At 51.1% G+C, this 22,661-nt stretch overlaps 2 protein-coding genes across 4 annotated transcripts; both read right to left on the bottom strand.

Annotated features, from left to right (window-relative positions):
- Nucleotides 1–1,599: 1,599 nt before the first annotated feature.
- On the bottom strand, nt 1,600–10,608 carry LILRA1 (leukocyte immunoglobulin-like receptor, subfamily A (with TM domain), member 1). Of its 2 annotated transcripts, NM_001040670.2 has the most exon segments (10): nt 1,600–2,985; nt 3,134–3,184; nt 4,689–4,739; nt 7,473–7,775; nt 8,028–8,324; nt 8,551–8,853; nt 9,003–9,287; nt 9,477–9,512; nt 9,675–9,756; nt 10,152–10,230. In NM_001040670.2, coding segments are annotated over 10 exon segments (1,557 nt in total). In that variant the 5' UTR covers nt 10,164–10,230; the 3' UTR covers nt 1,600–2,848.
- Nucleotides 10,609–15,000: 4,392 nt separating this feature from the next.
- Nucleotides 15,001–20,198, bottom strand: LILRA2 (leukocyte immunoglobulin-like receptor, subfamily A (with TM domain), member 2). 2 transcript variants are annotated; one of them, XM_077975942.1, is made up of 9 exons: nt 19,667–20,198; nt 19,193–19,274; nt 18,995–19,030; nt 18,525–18,809; nt 18,076–18,378; nt 17,554–17,850; nt 17,006–17,308; nt 15,985–16,035; nt 15,001–15,835 (listed from the first exon to the last, which is right to left on the bottom strand). In XM_077975942.1, exons 1-9 carry the CDS (start codon nt 19,667–19,669, stop codon nt 15,699–15,701), a joined length of 1,497 nt encoding a protein of 498 aa, XP_077832068.1. In that variant the 5' UTR covers nt 19,670–20,198; the 3' UTR covers nt 15,001–15,698.
- Between the last annotated feature and the right edge of the window lie 2,463 nt (nt 20,199–22,661).

Raw genomic sequence — 22,661 nt, 5'->3', positions numbered from 1 at the left:
TAGGTTGAGATCTTACATTAAAATATTTAATTGGGCCAGGCTCGGTGGCTCACGCCTGTAATCCCAGCACTTTGGGAGGCCGAAGGGGGCAGATCACAAGGTCAAGAGATCGAGACCATCCTGGCTAACACGGTGAAACCTCATCTCTACTAAAACTACAAAAAAAATTAGCCGGGTGTGGTGGCGGGCGCCTGTAGTCCCAGCTACTCGGGAGACTGAGGCAGGAGAATGGCGGGAATCCAGGAGGCGGAGCTTACAGTGAGCCGAGATCGCGCCACTGCACTCCAGCCTGGGCGACAGAGGGAGACTCCGTCTCAAAATATATATATATATATGTAATATATATATATATAATCTGTCTTGCTTTAATTTTTGTATATGGTGATATGTAGGGGTCTGTCCAGTTTCATTCTTTTGCATATGGCTAGCCAGTTATCACAGGATTATTTTTTAAATAGGGAGTCTTTTCCCCATTGCCTATTTTTGTTGGCTTTGTTTAATATCAGATGATGATGGTAGGTGTGTGGCTTTATTCTGTTTCATTGGTCTATGTGTCTGTTTTTGTACCAGTACCATAATGTTTTGGTTACTGTAGCCTTGTATTATAGTTTTTTCTAAAAAATATATTTTATTTCAATAGCTTTTGGGGTACAAGTGGTTTCTAGTTGTATGAATGAATTGTACAGTGGTGAAGCCTGAGGTTTTAGGGCCCCCGTCGCCCGAGTAGTGTACATTGTATTTGGTACGTAGTATTTTATTACTCACCCTCCACCCCCTTTCTCCATTGTGGGTCTCCAATGTTCATTATACCCCTTTATATGTCTTTGATTACCCATAACTTAGCTCCCACTTGTAAGTGAGAGCATACGGTATTTGGTTTTCTATTGCTGAGTTAGTTCACTTAGTGTCATGGCCCCCTGCTTCATCCAGGTTGCTGCAAAAGACATTATTTCATTTTCTTCAATGGCTGAATAGTATTTTCTTGTCTGTATGTACCACATTCACTCATTGGCTGATGGGCACTTAGGTTGATTCCACATCTTTGCAATTATGAATTTTGCTGCAATAAACATATGTATGCAAGTGTGTTTCTGATGTGATGATGTCTTTTCCTCTGGGACGTACACATTTGTTGGCTGCAGTGGGCTGCTGGTGGGTGCAGGGGTGCTGGCCTCCGTGTCGGTGTTCAATGCAGTGGTGTCAGCAAGGCTGGGTGGGGTGGGCAGGAGCCCCGCAGGTGTTCGTATGAGCATTTGCACTGGTAGTGGTGTTAGCACGGTGGTGGGGCTCTGGCCTCACAGGACTGTGTACACCCTCCGTGTGCACTTCCACGCTGGTGGCAGCAGCTGCTTGCAGTGGGGGTGGATCCTCTGGTCTCCCTGTGTGTGTGCACACCAGTGGCAGTGTTGGCACGGGGAGGTTAATGAGCTGGTGGGCACTGGACAGGCAATCTCTGCACCCACGAATGCTCTGACAGCAGTCCCAGTGCTCGGGGTCATTCGGTGAGTGGGTGAACTCACACCAGCAGCTATGGCATGGCGAGATGCATGTGCACCCACGTGCTGTTGGGCAGGGGAGAGATTTCTTTGTTCTAGAGGGTAGTTGGCAAACGATAAGATTTCTTTATTCTAGACAGTAGAGGGTGAATGATAAGATTTCATTATTTTACATGGTAGATGGCAAATGGCTGCTCCCTTTGTCCTAGAAAGTTCAGGACTATTTGATCCCTCGTGTTTCTCAGGATCCTCCCTCCAAACATTCTGTCCTGTGCAGCAGGGTTTTACATCCTTCCAACACAACAGCGGTCTTTGACCTAGACATGTTGAACTCTTTAATGCTAGGACTCAAGTCCTCTTGCTGTTTTGGGACTATTCAGAAAAGAATCAGCCCCAGTCATTTTGCATACTTCTGTCTGACTGTCCTAGGTGAGTAGAAAGAAACAGTTCAACTGCTTGACAAGATTCATTGACCTGAGGTCTTGTCTGCAGCTGGATTTCTATCCTACTTCTGTGATTTTCCTTTCGTGGATCACCAACGCACTGCAAACGCCTATCATTGCTTTTGACATGGTGTACTTTGGTTCTGCCTGGAAAGGCAGGAAATCTCGAAGTGAGGGGCTCACAGATCATAGGCAGATTGAAATGTTTTCAGCAAGAATAGGCAAACCCATAGAGACAGAAAGCACACTTGTGGTTAGCAGGTGCTGGAGGGAAGAAGGAATGGGGGGTGGCTGCTGACTCGGTGTAGGGTGATGACAATGTGTGGAACAGGATGGCAGTGATGGTGACACAATGATCTGAGGAGAAGCTGCACAGGTAGCATCTGAGAAGGAGGGAAGGGCTCACAGGGTTCAGAGAGGGTGTCAGGGCATCAGGGTGGATTTATCTTTTCCTGGTGGAAATCTGATACTTCCCCATTGATTTAGTTACTGAAGTGTGTTTGGAACTCTGAACTGAAGAGATGGAGGCTCAGTAAAGCACACCAGGGAGTGTGGCAATGAGGAATAAAGAAGACTGTGTTACGCGCCATGGACCAGAGCACGCAGGTGTGCAGAGCTGTGGACCCAACACTGCCGTGTGGGATGTAGCCTCATGTCTGGGGGTGGGAAAAGAAGGGGATCCAACCAAGGGAAGTCAACATTAATAGAGAGGAAAGGTATCACATGTTATGTGCCATGGATCACCCCGGAAAATGTCTCTGCAATCCAACACTGATTCCTCCTTCTGGAAATGATCGGCAGACAGTCCAGATAGCATTGGCCCTAAATTGTCTCCTGGAACCTCCTGGGATCATGAGATCTGCTCCTAAGGCCCCAACACTCTGAAGGGTGCATTCTTCTCTCTCCTGTTCACCTCCTGGCTGCATCTTGGAGGCTTCTCTGGCTGTACTGAGGCTTAAATAGCAGAATTCCGAGGACCACCAGGATTAAGCCAGCCATGCCCATGCGGATGAGATTCTCCACTGTGTAATCCTGGGAGTGTGAGGCTGGGGATAGTGGACAAGGAGGTCACAGAGGTCAGGACAGATCAACATCACCCAGGACCTCTGGATGTCCACCCAGAGCACATCCTTACCCTTGACAGGACCCCACCCTTGTGCCCGGCCCCGTAAATGAGAGCATCTCCTCACTCACCAGTCTTGGGGTCTGAATTGTTTTGTGACAGGCCGAGGGTGTCAGCTGCTCCTGAGAATGAAAACAGAGGGGAAGAGCCCTGAGCCAGCCTCTCCCCCGGGCTCTTCACTCTTACCTTCCCCTATGTCTCCTGACAAGAGTTCTAGTGAGTTCCTCGATAAACCCTTCCTCTGCCGCAGCAGCACTCCCTTCAGTCTCCTTATTGAATTATTTCAGACTTCCTGTGTCCTACAAATCCAGACGTTGCTCCTGAGGCATTTGGGGAGGGCATTTTCCTGCACTCTGGGAGCTCAGAATCTGAAAGGTAATACAGAAGTCATTGGCCGGGCCCGGTGGCTCAAGCCTATAATCCCAGCACTTTGGGAGGCCGAGACAGGTGGATCACGAGGTCAGGAGATCGAGATCATCCTGGCTAACATGGTGAAACCCCGTCTCTACTAAAAAAAAGTACAAAAAAACCTAGCCGGGCGAAGTGGCGGGCGCCTGTAGTCCCAGCTACTCGGGAGGCTGAGGCAGGAAAATGCTGTGAACCCAGGAGGCGGAGCTTGCAGTGAGCTGAGATCCGGCCACTGCACTCCAGCCTGGGCAACAGAGCCAGACTCCGCCTCAAAAAAAAAAAAAAGTCCCTGAGCCCCGTGCACTGTCTGTGCAGCCAGGGACACAGGAGCACATAAGCCAATTCCCCCGGAGAGGAGAGTTTCACTTATCCACCAGCTGAGGACCCAGGCTCCACGCATGAGAGGTTGGTCCGCAGGGGCTCCCCAGTGTCAGAAGCACAAAAGGGGGAAATTCTGGGGGTTCTTCTTCTTCACACAGCCTCAGCCAGTTCAGCCGGGGTTTCATCTTCCGTTTAATCTCTAGTTAACTAATTCCTCATATAGGCAGTAACACCTAGAATGCGACGCAGGTGACCACATTCACACACATACAAATAGATGTACATTAAATGGTGGTGTCACTCAAGGTTCATGAATCAGTATTTGTTTTTATGAAGTGTGAATCTAGACCAGGAACAAACATGTAAACACCTATCACTTCAAATATATTAAGCATATGCGTGAATATACATCAAATGAATTTGGATATACTTACATATTCAAATGTATCTTACATAACCCCATGTAAATATGTATACATGTAAAACTTCAGCTATGTATTTAAGATGTCGTTACATATATGTTGACATTTAAAGTGAGAAGTGTTGGCACATAATTTAGAAATAAAGAAGTAAAATTTCCCATTGTCTTATGGTTTACACACATTGCATTAGTCAATTAGAGGAGATCCGTTGAAAAGCAATTAGCACAGGGCACTTTAGTAGTGAGCATGAAATACAATGAATATACTCAAAGCAGTAGCTTTCTCATGGAGAGTTGTCTCTTCTTTAAAACATGTAAAGGAAATACTTCACTTATAAATTGTTAAAGGTGGTGAAGAATTCTTTAAATTGGAATGAATGTAATTTTTTAAAATGTCCACCCAGGACACCCAGTTCCCTTGACAGGACCTGACCCTCTGCGCCCAGCGTCTTCACCGCGAGCATCTCCTCACTCACCGGCCTTGGAGTCGGACTTGGTTTGTGGTGGGCTGAAGGTCTCAGCTGCTCCTGAGAATCGGAACAGGAGAAGAGACATTCAGATGTAACTTATATAACAAATTCTGTATAAGGTTATGTATAACTTATATAACCTCCCCATCAAGGGGAGGTGGGTGTCCTGGGTAGACATATAAAAAAGTAAATTCAGGCCAGGCACGGTGGCTCACGCCTGTAATCCCAGCATTTTGGGAGGCTGAGGCTGGCGGATCACGAGGTCAGGAGTTCAAGACCAGCCTGGCCGACATGGTGAAACCCCGTCTCTACTAAAAATACAAAAATTAGCTAGGTGTGGTGGTGGGCGCCTGTAATCCCAGCTACTTGGGAGGTTGAGGCAGGAGAAGTGCTTGAAACCGGAAAGCGGAGGTTGCGGTGAGCCGAGATCGCACCACTGCACTCCAGACTGGACAACAAGAGCAAAAGTCCATCTCAAAAAAAAGTAAAAATATATATATTTATTCTAATTTAAAGAATTATTCAACACCTTTAACAATGTGTAAGTGAAGTATTTGATTCTTTACATTTTTTAAAACAAGAGATAAGTATCCACGAGAAAGCTACTGGTTTGGGTATATTCATTGTATTTCATATTAACTCACTACCAAATTGCCCCCTTCTAATTTAAATCTAAATTAACAATTTAAAGCACTTTTTCATATAAAAAACGTTTAGTTAGATGTTAGAATGATCCAGTGATTGGACAAGATTGGACACGAACCCACCCAGGCCCAGGGTTGAGCTGCACTGCAGCTCCCGCTGACCTCCCGCGGGTTTCACGAGCCACAGGGAGCCCCCCGGTCAGTTTCCCTCGGGCCACTGTGCTTTGAAACATCCAAACACTCCTGAAGTTCATTAAGGAGACCTCAATTTTTAATACGTACGGGAGGAAGACTTGAGGTTAATGAAGAATGGATGTCTACATTGAATATATAAATTAAATCAAGGCCCAATGAAAGGCAAAGTAGAATTAAATATTTTTAAAGAATAGGTTCATATAATTGAAATAAAAAGTATACATTTGTATATTGAAGTATTGCTTTAAAAGTTTTAGTAAAGGAGAGGGCAACAATGGACAAAGGCGTATAGAAAACACAGAGTAGAAATGAGTGATACACGACACGCTCTGTGACTAATTCCCTAACTCGTGCAGGGAGCAGGTGCACGGTCCCTTCTTAGTCTCAAGGTGCCCTGAGCACGGAGCCTCGGTGGGATCTGACTGTGATGAGGCTGGAGTCCACCCTAAACGTGCTCCTTTAGAGAGAAGCACCCCAGCTGTGGGTGCCGCTCACATGGCCCCTCCTGTGCTCACCTGGTGGGCTCAAGCTCAAGGCACTCCTGAGACTAAGGAGGGGCCGTGCACCTGCTCCCTGGCAAGTTAGGGAATTATTGACAGCATGTGTTGTGTGTCACTCACTCATTTCTACTCTGGGGTGGACTCCGCCCTCATCACAGTCAGATCCCACCAAGGCCTCCTCTCCTGTCTTGAGATGGCCCAGGGACCCCACAGGTGTGGGTGAGAGGCTCATCCGCAGGGGCTCTCGGAAATAAGAAATGAGAGCTGCCAAAGGACCATCCACCTGTCTTCTCTCCACCTCGCCCGCCTCTGTTCCTCCTCCATCAGCCCCAGCATCTTCCCTGGGTCCAGCCTGACTTGGAGCAGATGCACGGCCCCTCCTGCTGACCCGACCTGTTCTCCTTCCTCTACTCATCACCATCCGCAGGACAAGATCAGGGTGTGGGCTCCTGCAGAGCTGTGCCAGGTGTTGCTTTTGGTAGAAAATTGGAGAGATTTTGTTTTGTACATGAGACAGTGGAGAGTCTCAACCAGAGGTGATGGCTCCTGGGAATCCTGCTCCTGGAGGGGGAAAGTGCCCGCTGCTCCACTCGTCAGCGTTGAACCTCAGACACCTCCCTCCCCTCTGACCACCACGGAGGGAACACCTGCCCCATCTCTGGAGCCCCAGGAAGCCACGCGGACCACACCCTTACTGTCGACCCTGCCCTCTGCTGCCCTGGAAATCAGACCCTGAATATTGAAGGTACCATTGAGATGAGTCTAAAAACTTCTCTTGAACTGGGTGTGACGGTGTTTTTGTCACCCAGGGAGTCAGGACTTAGAGGTTGGGACCCCCAGAGGCTCTGATTCTGAGGTGGAGACATCAGGAGGGGAGCATGTGGGTCCTCTGTCTTCCACCGTCGGTCTAATCTCATCTCCTCTGAGGTTCACCCCCGTCTCCTCCCAGCCCTCCCTGCTCTTTACCCTACTGAGAGTCCAGGGGTTGGAGCCAGGGGTGGGAGGTCCCGGCCTATTTCCACCCTCTCATGGACTGGACCCTCCCCTGCAGACCCTCCCCGTTTACTCCCCTCTTCTTTTCTTTTCTTTTTTTTTGAGATGGAGTCTCACTCTGTCGCCCAAGCTGGAGTGCAGTGGCTGGATCTTGGCTCACTGCAACCTCCGCCTCCCGGGTTCACGCCATTCTCCTGCCTCAGCCTCCCAAGTACCTGGGACTATGGGCGCCCGCCACCTCGCCCGGCTAATTTTTTCTATTTTTCAGTGGAGACGGGGTTTCACCGTGTTAGCCAGGATGGTCTCGATCTCCTGACCTCGTGATCCGCCCGCCTCGGCCTCCCAAAGTGCTGGGATTACAGGCCATCTCCCCTCTTTTCTTAGTGTCCAGAGCTCTGCTGGGAGCAGGGCCTTTGCTGAGCCTTTGAGCTTAGAGAGGACAGGGTCAGGGCCCTCACCTGAGACCACGAGCTCCAGGGACTCACTGGGGTGAGTCAGCAGGTGGGGGTTGGAGCTGCGTGAGCCGTAGCACCTGTAGGTCCCTGCATGGGCTGAGGTCACAGGACTCATGGGGAATTCAGCCTGGTACTTATGAGATTGGCGCTTTGATTTTAGACGCAGAGGGGGATCAGCTGCTCCCTCCTTGGTCAGAAGGAAAGTGTGCATCCATCCCTGTGACTGACACAGCAGGGTCACGTTCTCTCCTGAGGCCACCGTGGGGCCCGGCTGCACCGAGAGGAAGGATCTGTCGGGGATCTGTCCTGGAGAGAAAAGGGATGGATGAGGGGCTGCCCCAACTTGCTCTGAGCTGATACCTCCCTAGGCCTCTCTCTAGGACCCTCAGTCTCTCTGTCTGTTTTCTCTGAGTCTCCCCTCCCTGCCCATCCCCTGTCTCTGTCTGTCTCTCCCTCTCTTGGGACCCCCACCCCTCATCCTGGCCATCACCTCCTGGGCTCTCCCGGCAGGGCCTGTGCAGAGCCTGGGTCCCTGACTGAACCCACAGGGCTCCTCACCTGCGATCAGGATGTCCAGGGGGTCACTGGGGGCCGACCACTGGGAGGAGAGGTTGTGTGCACTGTAGCATCTGTACTGGCCCCCGTGGGAGCGGCTCACAGGGCCCAGGAGGAAGTTGGCCTGGGAGAGCCCAGCCTGGGGCTGCCAGCCAGGGCGCTGGAGGAAGTCACATGCCCCCTCCTTATACAGAGAGAATCTATCATAGCCAGCATCAGAGCCACACTGGAGGGTCAGACTCTCCCCAGGGGCCACGACAGGACCCGGCTGCACTGAGAGTGATGGCTTCTTAGAAACACCTGGGAAAAGGTGGTCACAGTTTCTAGGAGCGACCCTCAGGCTTCCCCACAAACCCTCCCTCTCCCCCTGGGCCTCACCACTGCTGATCTTCCCGTGTAATCTGACCCCAGGAGCCCTGAGCCCTCTCATCCCAACATCATCCCACCTGGCGCTGCCCTGAGACGCGGCTCCTCCCCACCTGCCCGGAGACTCAGGGAGCTCCAGGCAATACTGTGAATTTCTCACCTGGGACCAGGAGCTCCAGGAGATCACTGGGTAAAGACCACACATAGGGAAAGCTTGAGTCATAACCATAGCACCGGTACGACCACCTGCGACTCAGGCTCACAGGGACCACGGAGAAGACGGCCCAGGACCAGCCACGGGGATGGAAGTGGGAGTTCAGGCATTGTGGGTGTTCATCTTCTCCTTCCTTACACAGAATGTAGTTATCAAATGCCACCCGTGAGCCACACTGGAGAGTCACATTCCATCCTGAGGCCACCACAGGGCTGAGCAGGGCTGAGAGGGTGGGTTTGCTGTAGGCTCCTGGGAGAGAAGGAGGCACCGTGTTAAATGGGACTCACACCTCCCACATCATCCCCAGGGCTGGGCTGTGAGAGGGAGACGCCCCTGAGAGCCGACCCCCTTCCTGAAGACAGAGCCTGGGGCTGGGACAGAGAGATAGGTCCTCTCACCTGTCACCACCAGCTCCAGGGGGTCACTGGGCTCTGACCACCAACTGTGGCTGTAATACTGACAGCGATACCGCCCTGTGTGTTCCCAGGTGATGGATGCAATGGCGAAATAGCCCTTCTTGACAAGCTCTTGTTGTATTCGTCTAACCCAGGATGCTGGTTTTTTTTCTCTATATAGACGATACTCCTGAACCTGAAGGCTCCCCTGACACCTGAGGGTCACAGGACTCCCCTCGCTGATCATAGACCCTGGCTCAGCCCAGAGAGTGGGCTTGGGAAGGGTCCCTGGAAGGAAATCAGAGATCGGATTCTAAGTCATTTCCTACCCAACGGATCTCAGCTCTTGATGGCAGGACCCTCCAGACGCCCCCATTGGTCAGCCCAGATCTGCTATTCCCCGTCCCCAGCTGCACGGAGGTGGCCCTTTGTCCCCAGTGAGGAGGAGGGACCTGGAACAGCTGGGGACAGACTCACCTGCCTGCACGTGGGTCCTGGGGCCCAGACTCAGCCCTGGAAGAGAGTTCCCTGTGAGAGATTTGCCCCTGAAGCCTGAGCAGGTCCTCCCCTCCCTGGGATCTTTGTGAGCCCCTGGGGTCTCCTTATACACCAGAGTTTGGCTGTGGGGTGAGGCCCCTCCTAGGTTAGAATCTCCCCTCCCTCTTCAAATCTCACCGAGACAGATCAGGACCATGAGGATGGGGGTCATGGCGTCTCCTCCCACTGCTCTGCTCTGCGGATGGTTGAGCCCCCAGTGCTGGCAGGACAGAGAGACACACAGGGTGTGGACACTCAGAGTCTGGGTCATTCTTCTCATGGAGTTTTGTCATCTGCAGACACACAGGAAGTGGAACTGCCCTTCCCAGGAGCCTGGCTCTCATTCCTTTAGAGCTGAGGTGGGGGCAGGCACCAGACCCTCTGTAGACAGTTCAGACAGAAATGGGGTGTTTCCTGACCCCCAGCCACTGTCTGTCTGGTTTGTCCTCACTTCACGAAGGCCTGGGAGATAGCAACAAATAGAACTGGTGCCTTCCTGTATGTGCCCTTCCTGATCAGGGTGAGCCAAGGCTTTTCCTTCCTTCTCACAGCCTCCCACAAGGTCTCCCTCCCTCCTTCAGCCTGTCCATCAGCACGGTGTTGTGGGGTCCTTACCATGGCTGTCATCTCTTCAGCCCTGGAGATGCTTCAGGGAAGACACGGGTCCATGCTGCAGGCAGACTCAGATCAGCAGAGACGCACGTGACACCTGACTGGGCAGTCCAGGCTGAGCTGTGTGTGGCAGTGAGCACAGAGGAGAAATGCAGGGAAATAGGGGAAGAAAAGTTGACTTCTCTCTTGGCATGGGATTGTGGGTTTTTTTCAACCAAATAGTCTCCTTCTCAACTTCTCCTTTTTAAAATATTTTGCCGGCCAGGCGCGGTGGCTCAAGCCTGTAATCCCAGCACTTTGGGAGGCCGAGGCGGGCGGATCACGAGGTCAGGAGATCGAGACCATCCTGGCTAACACGGTGAAACCCCGTCTCTACTAAAAATACAAAAAGAAATTAGCCGGGCATGGTGGCAGGCGCCTGTAGTCCCAGCTACTCCGGAGGCTGAGGCAGGAGAATGGCATGAACCCGGGAGGCGGAGCTTGCAGTGAGCCGAGATCGCGCCACTGCACTCCAGTCTGGGCGACAGAGCTAGACTCTGCCTCAAAAAAAAAAAAAATAAAATAAAATAAAATAAAATATTTTGCTGCAGTGTCCACCCCCACACCTCTGGGAAAAAACCTTTGAGTCTTTCCTGCCTCCTCGGTGCCCCTTGCGTCCTTGGCCGTCCCTCTGCACCTCAATTCCTGGTCAACATTTTGGGAACAATGACTTATGTTTGCGCTTTGATTTGAGGAGTTGAGGAGGGAGTTGATACTTATTTGATGACTGTTTGTCATCCACTGCCTATGTGACCTTGGTCTGTAGTGTCCCATCTCTGAGCCTCAGCTTCTTCCTTTGCAGACTGCTGTCATGAATCCCACTCATCACCGTGGTTGTGGGGTGAGTGGTGCCTGGACATTGGGAGGGGCTCATTTCTGTCTGCTTTCCAGACCAGGGTAAGACCTGAGGTGCTTGGGACATGAGAGGATCTTGGTGTTGGACTCCACAGTCTGTGAAGGTGATTGATGTCTCCACTTAAGATGTCGCATCTGACCCTAATGGAGAAATGTACATCAGGCATTTCTGAAATACCCAGAGCATCAAGGTCATGAGCAGAAAAAGAGTTGTGGAAGTTCTCAAGTGTAGATGGATCAACAACAAAGAACAGAAGCCAGAGATGAGATGCCACAGGGTCCTGGGACCATCAAGGGGTCATTACGGTTGACGTTTCCACCACTGAGTGGAACTGGGAGAGGAATCTCAGGATTTGCAATGACAGTGAGAAGCTGAGGGCTCCAGACCAAGGTGGGAGGCTGCATCTATCCAGCCACACCTGAGGCTAGGGTGGACCCCAAGCAGCCCAGGAGAATTCCCTCAAGGGAGTGCACCAAACCATCCAGTGACAGAGCTGCTGGGATTCCAAAGAAAAAAGCACTAAACACCAGAGTGTTCATAGAGCATTTATTAAGGGGACTTCCGTACTGTAGGGAGTCCTTGTCTCCTTGCCCAGTGTCTACTTGTGGACCTCAAGGATGTGCTTCCACATAGCAGCATGTTCTTCAGATGAACAAGGAGACACTGGGTGTTCTATCCAAGACTTTAACCTAAAACAAAAACAAAAATAAACCCCTAGAGAATATGTCTCGGTAGAGTTGTTTCTTGGGATACACAGGGAATTCGTTTCAGTATTCCCTACATGTACCAAAACCTGATGTACCAAAGCGACTGACAGAGCTGCTTAGAAACAGAGTTCCCTGGTTCCAGAGGTTCAAAGCCAGAGTTGCTGTCGGTCCATTGGAGGAGATGCTGTTGCTGGGCAAGTGTTCTTTTAAGAGCATCTTATCCGAATTCCTGACGTCCTAAAGAATATCTAATGATAAACCTTGTCAAAGCAGGAGATGAGTGAAGGACATGGAAGAGTTTCTTGTAGCATTTTTTAAAAGTCCTTAGAAACAGTTCTTATCTGAGACCTGGAAGCATGAGCCTCCTCTCCTTCAGGTCTTCCTGGCCCTGTGGGGTCTGAGTTTGACCAAAGTCATCTCATCCTTGCACCTGTGAATTTCCTATTGGGTGTCTGCAGTGAAGGGAGTGGGTTACAAAGTTTAACCTGAGAGTTTCAGGAATTTGGTTCAGGGATGGCTTGTTTCTACCTCTTTAGCAAAAGGGTTAATTTTTCAATGTTTTCTAGAAAAAACCTGAAGTGCTTTATCAGTACCTGGGAATGCTCAGGACCTCAGCTTGGGTTCACTCCTGCAGGTGGAAACATGCACCTGTCCAACCCACAGAGCAGTCATGGCGCTTTGTCTCTCTCTCAGAACAAAGAAAGAAGTGGAGGAGAGCGTCGGACCCTAGAGAGACTGGCTCCGCCTCTTCTGTGTTTGTGGACAGATGCTGGGATAGCTCCCCTCAGTAACCCGGGCCACACTCAGCACTAAGCCACCTTCCCGGGTGGACAGGACACAGACTCGCTTTATCATTGCTGGACCGGGCATCTCTCATACATGTGTGTGAGGCTCACATGGGCCCTGATGTACTGGGCACAGCACGGAGCTGATTCTTAGCTTGGGAGTGTGGACACCACAGGACATGAGCGGCCACAGCAGTGCCCCCCATCAATTTTCATTGCTGAGTCAGTCCTGGGAGAAAACCTGAATAGAAGATCAATTGTGTAAGAGAAAATCACCCAAAAGGAATAAAAGTCAAACAGTCTATTAGAGAAAAAACAGGTAATTATAGAAATGAATTACAAAGATATTTTGAGGTGAAAAATAGTAAATTATATTAACACATTTAGAAATAATTTCATCCAGAACAAGACACAGCTGAAATGATAAATATTATATTGGTGTAGAATATTTACTAAAATTTTCAGAAGTCATCAGAGCAACTTTAGAAATGAGAAAAATAGAAAACATAATCAATGCACACAAGAAACAGAATGAGAAGGGTAAAGAGATATCTCTCTATGGATCACACTTTCAGAATGAAAGAAATAAGGAGTATGTTAGTAAAACTTGCAAAGAAAACAGTTGATGTTTTTACAGAAATGAACAAAGAGCATGAGCTTAACACGCACAAATTTATAAATAAAATTAATGTCTTGACCATGGTAGAATGAAAGATATCTAGAATAAATAAAAAGTAATTTTAAAACTACAGGAGAAAATGAAAATTATTCTCAAATGAATGACAAGCATGTTGGGACTGAATTTCCCAAAAGTAAAAAGTGGTGGAAAAAATGACCAGGGGATCAGGCTCAATTTGGGTGAATGGGAAGAGCAGACTTGTGCCTCTCTCCTTAAGAGGAATCAAAATGGTGAGTAAATACCGAAACGCCAAGTGGATCTTCTCAGAGAGCACCCTGGGGCTCACCAGAGAAACATGGAGACATGGAAAGCACAGAGGAGAAAAGCCCAGAGTCGGGAGAGCCTCCTAACAAGAGGAGGGGGTGAGTGAGTGAGAGGCCCCCTAACACAAAAAAGGGATGAGTGTGTTAGTCAAGGTTCTCTAGAGGGACAGAACTAACCTAAAGCCTTTTGATTTGTGATGCTGGGATGACTTTTTCCTCATTTACGTCTTTCGTTATTTCTTTGAGCAGTATTTTTAAATTGTCAGTGTATATGTATTGCATCTCTTTGGTTAGATGTATTTAATTTCTTTTCTTTTTCTTCTTTTTCTTTTTTTTCTTTTTCTTTTCTTTTTTTTTTTTTTTTTTTTTTGAGACTGAGTCTCACTCTGTTGCCTAGGCTGGAGTGCAATGGCACGATCTCAGATCACTGCAACCTCCGCCTCCCAGGTTCAAGCAATTCTCCTGCCTCAACCTCCCGAGTAGCTGGGATTACAGGCACGTGCCACCACCACGCCTACCTAATTTTTGTATTTGGTTAAATGTATTTCTATGCGTTTTTTAAAATATAAATTCCCTTGTTCCCCTAATATACATGTTAAAATTCTGAGACCCATTAGCTATAAATGTGAACATAGTTGGAAATAGAGTCTTTGCAAATGCATTTAAGGTATGATCAAGGGATCATAACGAATTAGGATGGGTCCTACTCTGATCTGACTGGTGTCATAATCTGAAGAAGAGAAGAAGAGAAGAGACACACAGAGAAGAATGGATGTGAAAACAGAGGTACCCAGGTAGACGTAGGCACTGAGAAGATGGAGGCAGAAATTGCCGCTATGCTGCCCCAAGTCAAGGAGTGTCTGGACCAGCAGAAAATAGGACAAGTCATTTAAGAATTATTCCATCAACTGGGCGCGGTGGCTCACGCCTGCAATCCCAACACTAGGATGCCAAGGCGGCGAATCACCTGAGGTCAGGAGTTCAAGATCAACCTGACTAACATGCTGAAACTCTGTCTCTAGTAAAAATAGAAAAGTTAGCTGGGCATGGTGGCACACACCTGTAGTCCAGTTACTTGGGAGGCAGAGGCGGGAGAATTGCTTGAACCCGGGACCCGGAGGTAGCAGTGATCTGAGATACCGCCATTGCACTCTAACCTGGGTGATGATAGTGAAACTCTGTCTCCAAAAAAAAAAAAGAATTCTTCCGTCGAAACTGCATAGTTCTGGTAACACTTTTCTTATGTTGTACTTAGATTTTTAAGTGAGCCGTGTTATCCCTCACATCAGATATTAACACGTTTGTCTTTTGTGGATATGCTAGGATAACAGTGTCAGAATTTCATTTGACCTGTGCCGTAACACTGAAGCCGAAGTAATCATTGCCTCTGAATTAGAAAGACTGTAGGTAGATGCATGAGCTCTCAGTGGGATGTGCCACAGGTGCCTGGTGCTCGTTAGTGAAGACAGCTCTGTCCCTTGATTCCCAACCCTACATTCAGTGAGAACTCATTGGCACCTTGATTGGGGCCATGAAAAAAAACTTTATGTCACAGAAACTGGTAGATACCGTTAATAATAGCATTTTAAAGATGTCTTTTTCAGAATCAACATAGCTGTGGTGTCACTTGAAATGTGTGAGTGATGATTCCAAGAGGTGATATTTCAGGAGAAATTACACAGATAGCACCTAAGAAAGAGGGAAGGGCTCATAGGGTCCAGGGAGGGCGTTAAGTCTTCAGGGTGGATTTATGTTTTCCTGGTTGGAATCTGATCTCCTGTTGTCGATTTAGTTGGTGGTTCAGGTTTGGATCTCCGAACTGAAGAGATGGCGACTCGGTAAGGGACATCAAGGAGTGTGACAATGAAGAATAAGGAAGACTGTGTTACATGCCGTGGACCAGAGCACGCAGGTGTGCAGAGGTGTGGACACAACGCTGCCATGTGGGATGGAGCCTCATGTCTGGGGATGGGAAAGAAAGGGGGATCCAGTCAAGGAAAGTCAACATTCATAGACAAAAAAATGTGTCACAGTTTAATGATCTTCTAGGAATCACCCCAGACAGTTTCCCTGCACTCAGATATGGATTCCTGTCTCTAGAAGTGACCAGCAGACAGTTCAGATAACGTAGGTCCTAGATTGTCCTCCAGAACTTCCTGGGATCATCAGATCTGTCCCTGAGGCTCCACCACTCTGAAGGGTGCATTGTCCTCTCTGCTGTTCACCGGCCGGCTGCATCTTGGGGGCTTCTCTGGCTGTGCTGAGCCTCAAATAGCAGAATCCCGAGGACCATCAGGACCAAGCCAGCCACGCCCATGCGGATGAGATTCTCCACTGTGTAATCCTGTGGGTGTTGGCCTAGGGGTGGTGGACAAAGAGGTCACAGAGGTCACGGCAGGTCAGAATCACCCCGGGACCCCTGGATGTCCACCCAGGGCACCCACCTCCCCTGGACAGTCCCTGACCCTCTGTGCCAGTCCCATAACTGAGAGCATCTCCTCACTCACCAGTCTTGGAGTCTGTCTGGTTTTGTGACGGGCTGAGGGTCTCAGCTGCTCCTGAGAATCAAAACAGTGGAGAAGAGCCCTGAGGCCCGCCTCACTCCTGGGCTCTGCATTCTTCTCTTCCCCTGTGTCTCTTGACATGAGTTTTATGGAGTTCCTCAGAAACCCTTCCTCTGCTGTAGCAGGGTTCCCTCCAGTCTCCTCATAAATTATGTCAGACTTCCTGTGCCCTACAAATCCAAGCTCGGCTCCTGAGTCATTTGGGAGAGTTTTCCTGCACCCCAGGAGCTCAGCATCTATAAGGAAAGTGGTCCCCAGTCCAGAAATAACCGAGACCTTGGGTGCTCTCTGTGCATCCTGGGACCTTGTGTGCTCTCTGAGCCCTAACAGGCTGCAAAGAGCAGGTGCAGGACCACAGAAGCCAATGCCCCCAGAGATAAGAGTCATGGCTCCTGGGAATCCTGCTCATCAATGCCGAACCTCAGACACCTCCCTCCCCTCTGACCACCACGGAGGGAACACCTGTCCCAACCCTGGAGTGCCAGGAAGCCACGAGGACCACACCCTACTGTCCACCCCCCGCTCTGCTGCCCTGAATCAGACCCTGAATATTGGAGGTAGCATTGAAACGAGACTGGAAACTTCTCCTGAGATGGCAGTGGCTGTTTTTCTCATGCATGGGGTCAGGACTTAGAGGTTGGGACCCCCAGAGGCTCTGATTCTGAGGTGGAGACATCAGGAGGGGAGCGGGTGGGGCCTCCGTCTTCCACCCTCAGTCTAATCTCATCTCTGAGGTTCACCCCCGTCTCCTCCCAGCCCTCCCTGCTCTTTACCCTACTGAGACTTCAGGGGTGGGAGCCAGGGGTGGGAGGTCCTGTCTATTTCCACCCTCCCATGGGCTGGACCCTCCCCTGTGGACCCTCCCCCCTTCACTCCCCTCTTTCATTATTACCCCAGAGCTCTGCCGGGGGCAGGGCCTGAGCTGAGCCTTTGAGCTCAGAGAGGACAGGGTCAGGGCCCTCACCTGAGACCACGAGCTCCAGGGGGTCACTGGGGACAGACAGCAGGTAGGGGTTGAAGCTGAGTGAGCTGTAGCACCTGTAGGTCCCCGCGTGGGCTGAGGTCACAGGACCCATGGGGAATTCAGCCTGGTGCTGCTGAGCTTGGTGCTCTGATCTCAGATGCAGCGGGGGATGGGCTGCCCCCTCCCTGGTCAGAAGGAAAGTGTGGAACTGTCCCCGTGACTGACACAGCAGGGTCACGTTCTCTCCTGAGGCCACCGTGGGGCCCGGCTGCACCGAGAGGGAGATCGTGTCATAGAACTGTCCTGGAGAGAAGAAGGATGGGTGAGGGGCTGCCCCACCTTGTTCTGAGCTGACACCTCTCCAGGCCTCTCTCTGGGACCCTCAGTCTCTCTGTCTCTGAGTCACCCCATCCCTCTCATACCCTCTCTCTGTCTGTGTCTCCCTCCCTTGGGACCCCCGCCCCTCATCCTGGCCATCAACACCTGGGCTCCCCAAGCAGGGCCTGAGCAGAACCTGGGTCCCTGACTGAACCCACAGGGCTCCTCACCTGAGATCAGGATGTCCAGGGGGTCACTGGGGGCCGACCACTCGGAGGAGAGGTTGTGTGCACCGGAGCATCTGTACTGGCCCCCGTGGGACACCCTTACAGGGCCCAGGGTGAAGTTGGCCTGGGAGAGCCCAGCCTGGGGCTGCTGGCCAGGACGCTGGAGGAATTCACGTTCTCCCTCCTTGTATAGAACAAATCTGTAGTAGCCGGCATCAGAGCCACACTGGAGGGTCAGCTTATCCCCAGGGGCCACGACAGGACCCGGCTGCACTGACAGTGACGGCTTCTTAGAAACACCTGGGAAAAGGTGGTCACGGTTTCCAGGAGCGACCCTCAGGCTTCCCCACAAACCCTCCCTCTCCCCCTGGGCCTCACCACTGCTGATCTTCCTGTGTCTCTGGCCCCAGGAGCCCTGAGCCCTCTCGTCCCAACATCATCCCACCTGGCGCTGCCCTGAGATGCGGCTCCTCCCCACCTGCCCGGAGACTCAGGGAACTCCAGGTAACGCTGTGAATTTCTCACCTGGGACCAGGAGCTCCAGGAGATCACTGGGTAAAGACCACACATAGGGAGAGCGTGAGTCATAACCATAGCACCGGTACGACCACCTGCGACTCGGGCTCACGGGGACCACGGAGAAGACGGCCCAGGACCAGCCACGGGCATGGAAGTGGGAGTTGAGACGTTGTGGGTGTTCATCTTCTCCTTCCTTACACAGAATGAAGCCACCAAATGCCACCTGTGAGTCACACTGGAGGGACACGTTTCCTCCTGAGGCCACCACAGGGCTGGGCAGGGCTGAGAGGGTGGGTTTGCTGTAGGCTCCTGGGAGAGAAGGCGGCACCGTGTTAAATGGGTTCCCACCTCCTGCATCATCCCCAGGGCTGGGCTGTGAGAGGGAGACACCCCTGAGAGCCGACGCCCTTCCTGAGGACAGAGCCTGGGGCTGGGACCCCTGAGTGTCCTCTCACCTGTCACCACCAGCTCCAGGGGTTCGCTGAGCTCTGATGAGTGATTGCGGCTGTAATACTGACAGCGATACCGCCCTGCGTGTTCCGAGGTGATGGATGCAATGGGGAAATAGCCCTTCTTGACAAGCTCTCGTTGTATCCGTCTAACCCAGGATGCTGGGTTTTTTTCTCTATATAGATGGTACTCCTGAACCTGAAGGCTCCCCTGACACCTGAGGGTCACAGGACTCCCCTGGGTGATGACAGAGCCTGGCTCAGCCCAGAGAGTGGGCTTGGGAAGGGTCCCTGGAAGGAAACCAGAGATCGGATTCTAAGTCATTTCCCACCCAACAGATCTCAGCTCTTGACGGCAGGACCCTCCAGACGCCCCCATCAGCCCAGATCTGCTCATCCCCGTCCCCAGCTGCACGGGGGTGGCCCCTTGTCCCCAGTGAGGAGGAGGGACCTGGGACAGCTGGGGACAGACTCACCTGCCTGCACGTGGGTCCTGGAGCCCAGACTCAGCCCTGGAAGAGAGTTCCCTGTGAGAGATTTGCCCCTGAAGCCTGAGCAGGTCCTCCCCTCCCCGGGATCTTTGTGAGCCCCTGGGGTCTCCTTATGCACCAGAGTTTGGCTGTGGGGTGAGGCCCCTCCTAGGTTAGAATCTCCCCTCCCTCTTCAAATCTCACCGAGACAGATCAGGACCATGAGGATGGGGGTCATGGCATCTCCTCCCACTGCCCTGCTGTGCGGATGGATGTGGCCTCGGTGCTGGTGGGACAGAGACACACAGGGTGTGGACACTCAGAGGCTGGGCCCTTCTTGTCAAGGGATTTTGTCATCTGCAGCCACACAGGAAGCGGAACTGCCCTCCCCAGGAACCTGGCTGTCATTCCTTTAGGTCTGAGGTTGGGGCAGGCACCAGGCCCTCTGCAGACACTTCAGACAGAAATGGGGTCTTTCCTGACCCCCAGCCACTGTCTGTCTGGTTTATCCTCATCTCCTTGAGACCTGGGATATAGCAGCAAATAGAACTGGTGCTTCCTGTATCTGCCCTTCCAGATGAGGGTGAACAGGGGCTTCCCCTTCCTTCTCACAGCCTCCCCCAAGGTCTTCCTTCCCCCTTCAGCCCGTCCATCGGCTCAGCGTCGCGGGGTCCTTACCATGGCAGTCGTCTCTCCGGCCCTGGAGATGCTTCAGGGAAGATGCAGGTCCACGCTGCAGGCAGACCCAGGTCCGCAGAGACGCACCTGACACCGGGCTATGCAGCCCAGGCTGAGCTGCGTGTGGCAGTGAGAACACAGGAGAAACGCAGGGTCTACCGTGGTGGCTCACGCCTGGAATCCCAGCACTTCAGGAGGCTGAGACGGGAGGATGGCTTGAGGCCAGGAGCTTCAGATTACCCTCAGCCAAATAGCAAGACCTTGTCTGTAAAAAAAAAAAAAAAAAAAAAAAAAAGCAAAAAAATTAGCCAGGCATGGCAGCTCACACCTCTAGTCCCAGCTACTCAGGAGGCTGAGGTGGGAGGATCACTTGGGCCTGGGAGGCAGAGGCTACAGGGAGCTATGATCACCCCTCGGCAATCCAGCCTCGGTGACAGAGTGAGACCCCATCTCAAAAGGGAAAATGCAGGGAATAAATAGAATAAAACATATTTGTTCTGTTTCTTGAGTGTGTGTTTCCTTCCTACCAAACAGTCCCTCCCTTGTACTTCCCCTTTTTTCTTCATTGCAACATCACCCACCCCCCTGGGAATGAGGCTCTGAGTCGGTCCTGCCTCCTCAGTGCCCCTTGTGTCCTTGGCCGTCCCTCGGCATCTCCGTCCATGTTCAGGATTTTCAGAACAGTTTTTTAGGTCTGTAATCTGATTCTGGGGGAAGGGAGCTGATTTGTGTTTAATTCCTGATTATCATCCAGGGTTTATGTGACCTTAGACATTAATGTCACCTCTGAGCCTGTTGTCATGAACCCCACTCATCACAGTGGCTGTGGGGTCAGTGGTGCCCAGGACACGGGAGGCTCAGCCATGGTGAATTTCCAGACCAGTTCAGACCGGAGGGTGGGACAGGAGAGGATCCTGGTCCAGACCATTCAGACCGGAGGGTGGGACGGGAGAGGATCCTGGTGTTGGGTTCCACAGTCAAGGAGGATGTTTGACGCCCCCACTCAAGAGCCGACATCGGCTCCAAATACCAAGAAATGCTCCTTATGACACGTCTGAAATATGCAGATCACCACAGCCACAGGCACAGAAAGAGAAAGAAAAGTTCCCATCATTGAGACGCGTCCCCATCAATGAACAGAGTTCAAAGCTGAGTGGCCACGGGTGTCTGGGACCACCCAGGGTCACTAGGGTGGAGGTTCCCACCTCCGTGTGGGACAGAAGAGGAACCCCGGGTCCTCCCAGGCAGGGAGGGGTCAGGGCTCTGGGTGGGGCTGGAAGCTGTGGCTCCCCCTCCCCTGTGTGTGTGGACAGGCGCTGGGGGGTCTCTGCTCACTCACTGGAGTCCACGCTCAGCTCTCAGCCCCTCCCCTGTGTGTGAGAAACAGATTCAGTCCACGGTGCTCAGACATGGGCGTCTGCCCCACAGGTGAGTGTGAGGCTGGCGTTGGTCCCATCCCTGCCGGGCACAGTCTTGAGCTGACGCTAAGTTTGGGAGAGTGGGGCAGGAGCAGCGGCAACAATCCCCTTCATCAGGCTGATGCCTGGACAGCCCTGGGAGAAACCTTTTATGAAAGGCCAGGTGCGTGGGAGGAGAGCCGCCCCACAGGAATGACAACCATATGAGGGAAAAATAGGCAGTTGTTGAAATGCATTAGACAGATATTATGGAGGGAGTTCAAGACCAGCCTGTTCAAGACGGTGAAACCCCATCTCTGCTAAAAATAGAAAAATTAGCCTGGCATGGTGGCAGGGGCCTGTAACCCCAGCTACTCAGGAGGCTGAGCCAGAGAATTGCTTGAACCTGGGAAGTGGAGGTTGCAGTGAGCTGAGATCACACCACTGCACTCGGACAGAGTGAGACTCCGCCTCCAAAAAAAAGACTAATGATCAAGCAGTTCAGAGGGTCAATATTATCAGATGCTTCAGAGAATTCCAGGCTGAGAAATAACAATAAAAGCCAAGCTAATTTTTCCAATGATTTAACTAGTTTTATATCTGCACCATACATTTCAGTTCACCTTTCAAGTGTCTTCATAAAATCAATTAACTAAAATTAATCCATTAAATATAAATTAGAATAAAATACACTGAAGCTTTTTTTTTTAAATTATACTTTAAGTTCTAGGGTCATGTGCGCAACATGCAGGTTTGTTACATACGTATACATGTGCCATGTTGGTGTGCTGCACCCATTAACTCATCATTTACATTAGGTGTATCTCCTAATGCCATCCATCCCCTCACCCACCTCCCCACAATAGACCCCAGTGTGTGATGTTCCCCGCCCTGTGTCCAAGTGATCTCATTGTTCAATTCCCACCTGTGAGTGAGAACATGCGGTGTTTGGTTTTCTGTTCTTACAATACTTTGCTGAGAATGATGGTTTCCAGCTGCATCCATGTCCCTACAAAGGACACCAGCTCATCCTTTTTTATGGCTGCATAGCATTCCATGGTGTATCTGTGCCACACCCCTGGTGGGAAGACAGGGATGCAGCCCACCCCAGTGTGGACGTAGCAAGCCCAGGCTGGGCTCTCCCAGGCCACCTTACCCCCTGGGCCCTGTGAGTCACTCACCCACGAGATTGTATGAGTGTGTGTGCATGTTGTATGTGTGCATGTGTGTGCATGTGAGATTGTATGTGTGCATGTTGTATGTGCAACTGTGTGAGATTTTGTGTGTGCATGTGTGTGAGTGTGAGGTTGTATGAGTGTGTGTGCATGTTGTGTGTGTGTGTGACTGTGTGTATGAGTGTGCATGTGCATATCTGTATGTGTGTGCATGTGTGATTGTGTGTGTATGTGAGTGTGAGATTGCATGAGTGTGTGTAAGTGTGCATGCTGTGTGTGCGCGTGTGTGTGTGAGATTGTGTGTATGAGTGTGCATGTGCGTGTGTGTGTATGCGTGTGTGTGTGCATGTGTGTAGACGGCATGGCACAGATGGTCACGAGAGGTGCCTGGCTCTTCCACCACATCACCGTGTTGTTGGGGAA

The sequence above is a fragment of the Macaca mulatta genome, chromosome 19, assembly GCF_049350105.2.
Source record: "Macaca mulatta isolate MMU2019108-1 chromosome 19, T2T-MMU8v2.0, whole genome shotgun sequence".
In the NCBI taxonomy this organism is placed as follows: Eukaryota; Metazoa; Chordata; class Mammalia; order Primates; family Cercopithecidae; genus Macaca; species Macaca mulatta.
This window is presented reverse-complemented; position numbering and strand designations above follow the sequence as displayed.

Excerpts from the sequence above, each read along its gene's own strand:
- LILRA1 (XM_077975943.1), bottom strand. Across the intron at positions 8,325-8,550 it reads CCTGGAGCTCCTGGTCCCAG|GTGTTTCTAAGAAGCCATCA; the intron begins GTGAGAAATTCA and ends ACCTTTTCCCAG. Across the intron at positions 2,986-3,133 it reads CAATTCAGACCCCAAGACTG|CCTCACACTCCCAGGATTAC; the intron begins GTGAGTGAGGAG and ends CACTATCCCCAG.
- LILRA2 (XM_077975942.1), bottom strand. Across the intron at positions 19,031-19,192 it reads CATGGTCCTGATCTGTCTCG|GGCTGAGTCTGGGCTCCAGG; the intron begins GTGAGATTTGAA and ends ACTCTCTTCCAG. Across the intron at positions 16,036-17,005 it reads CCTGGAGCTCGTGGTCTCAG|GAGCAGCTGAGACCCTCAGC; the intron begins GTGAGGGCCCTG and ends TTTGATTCTCAG.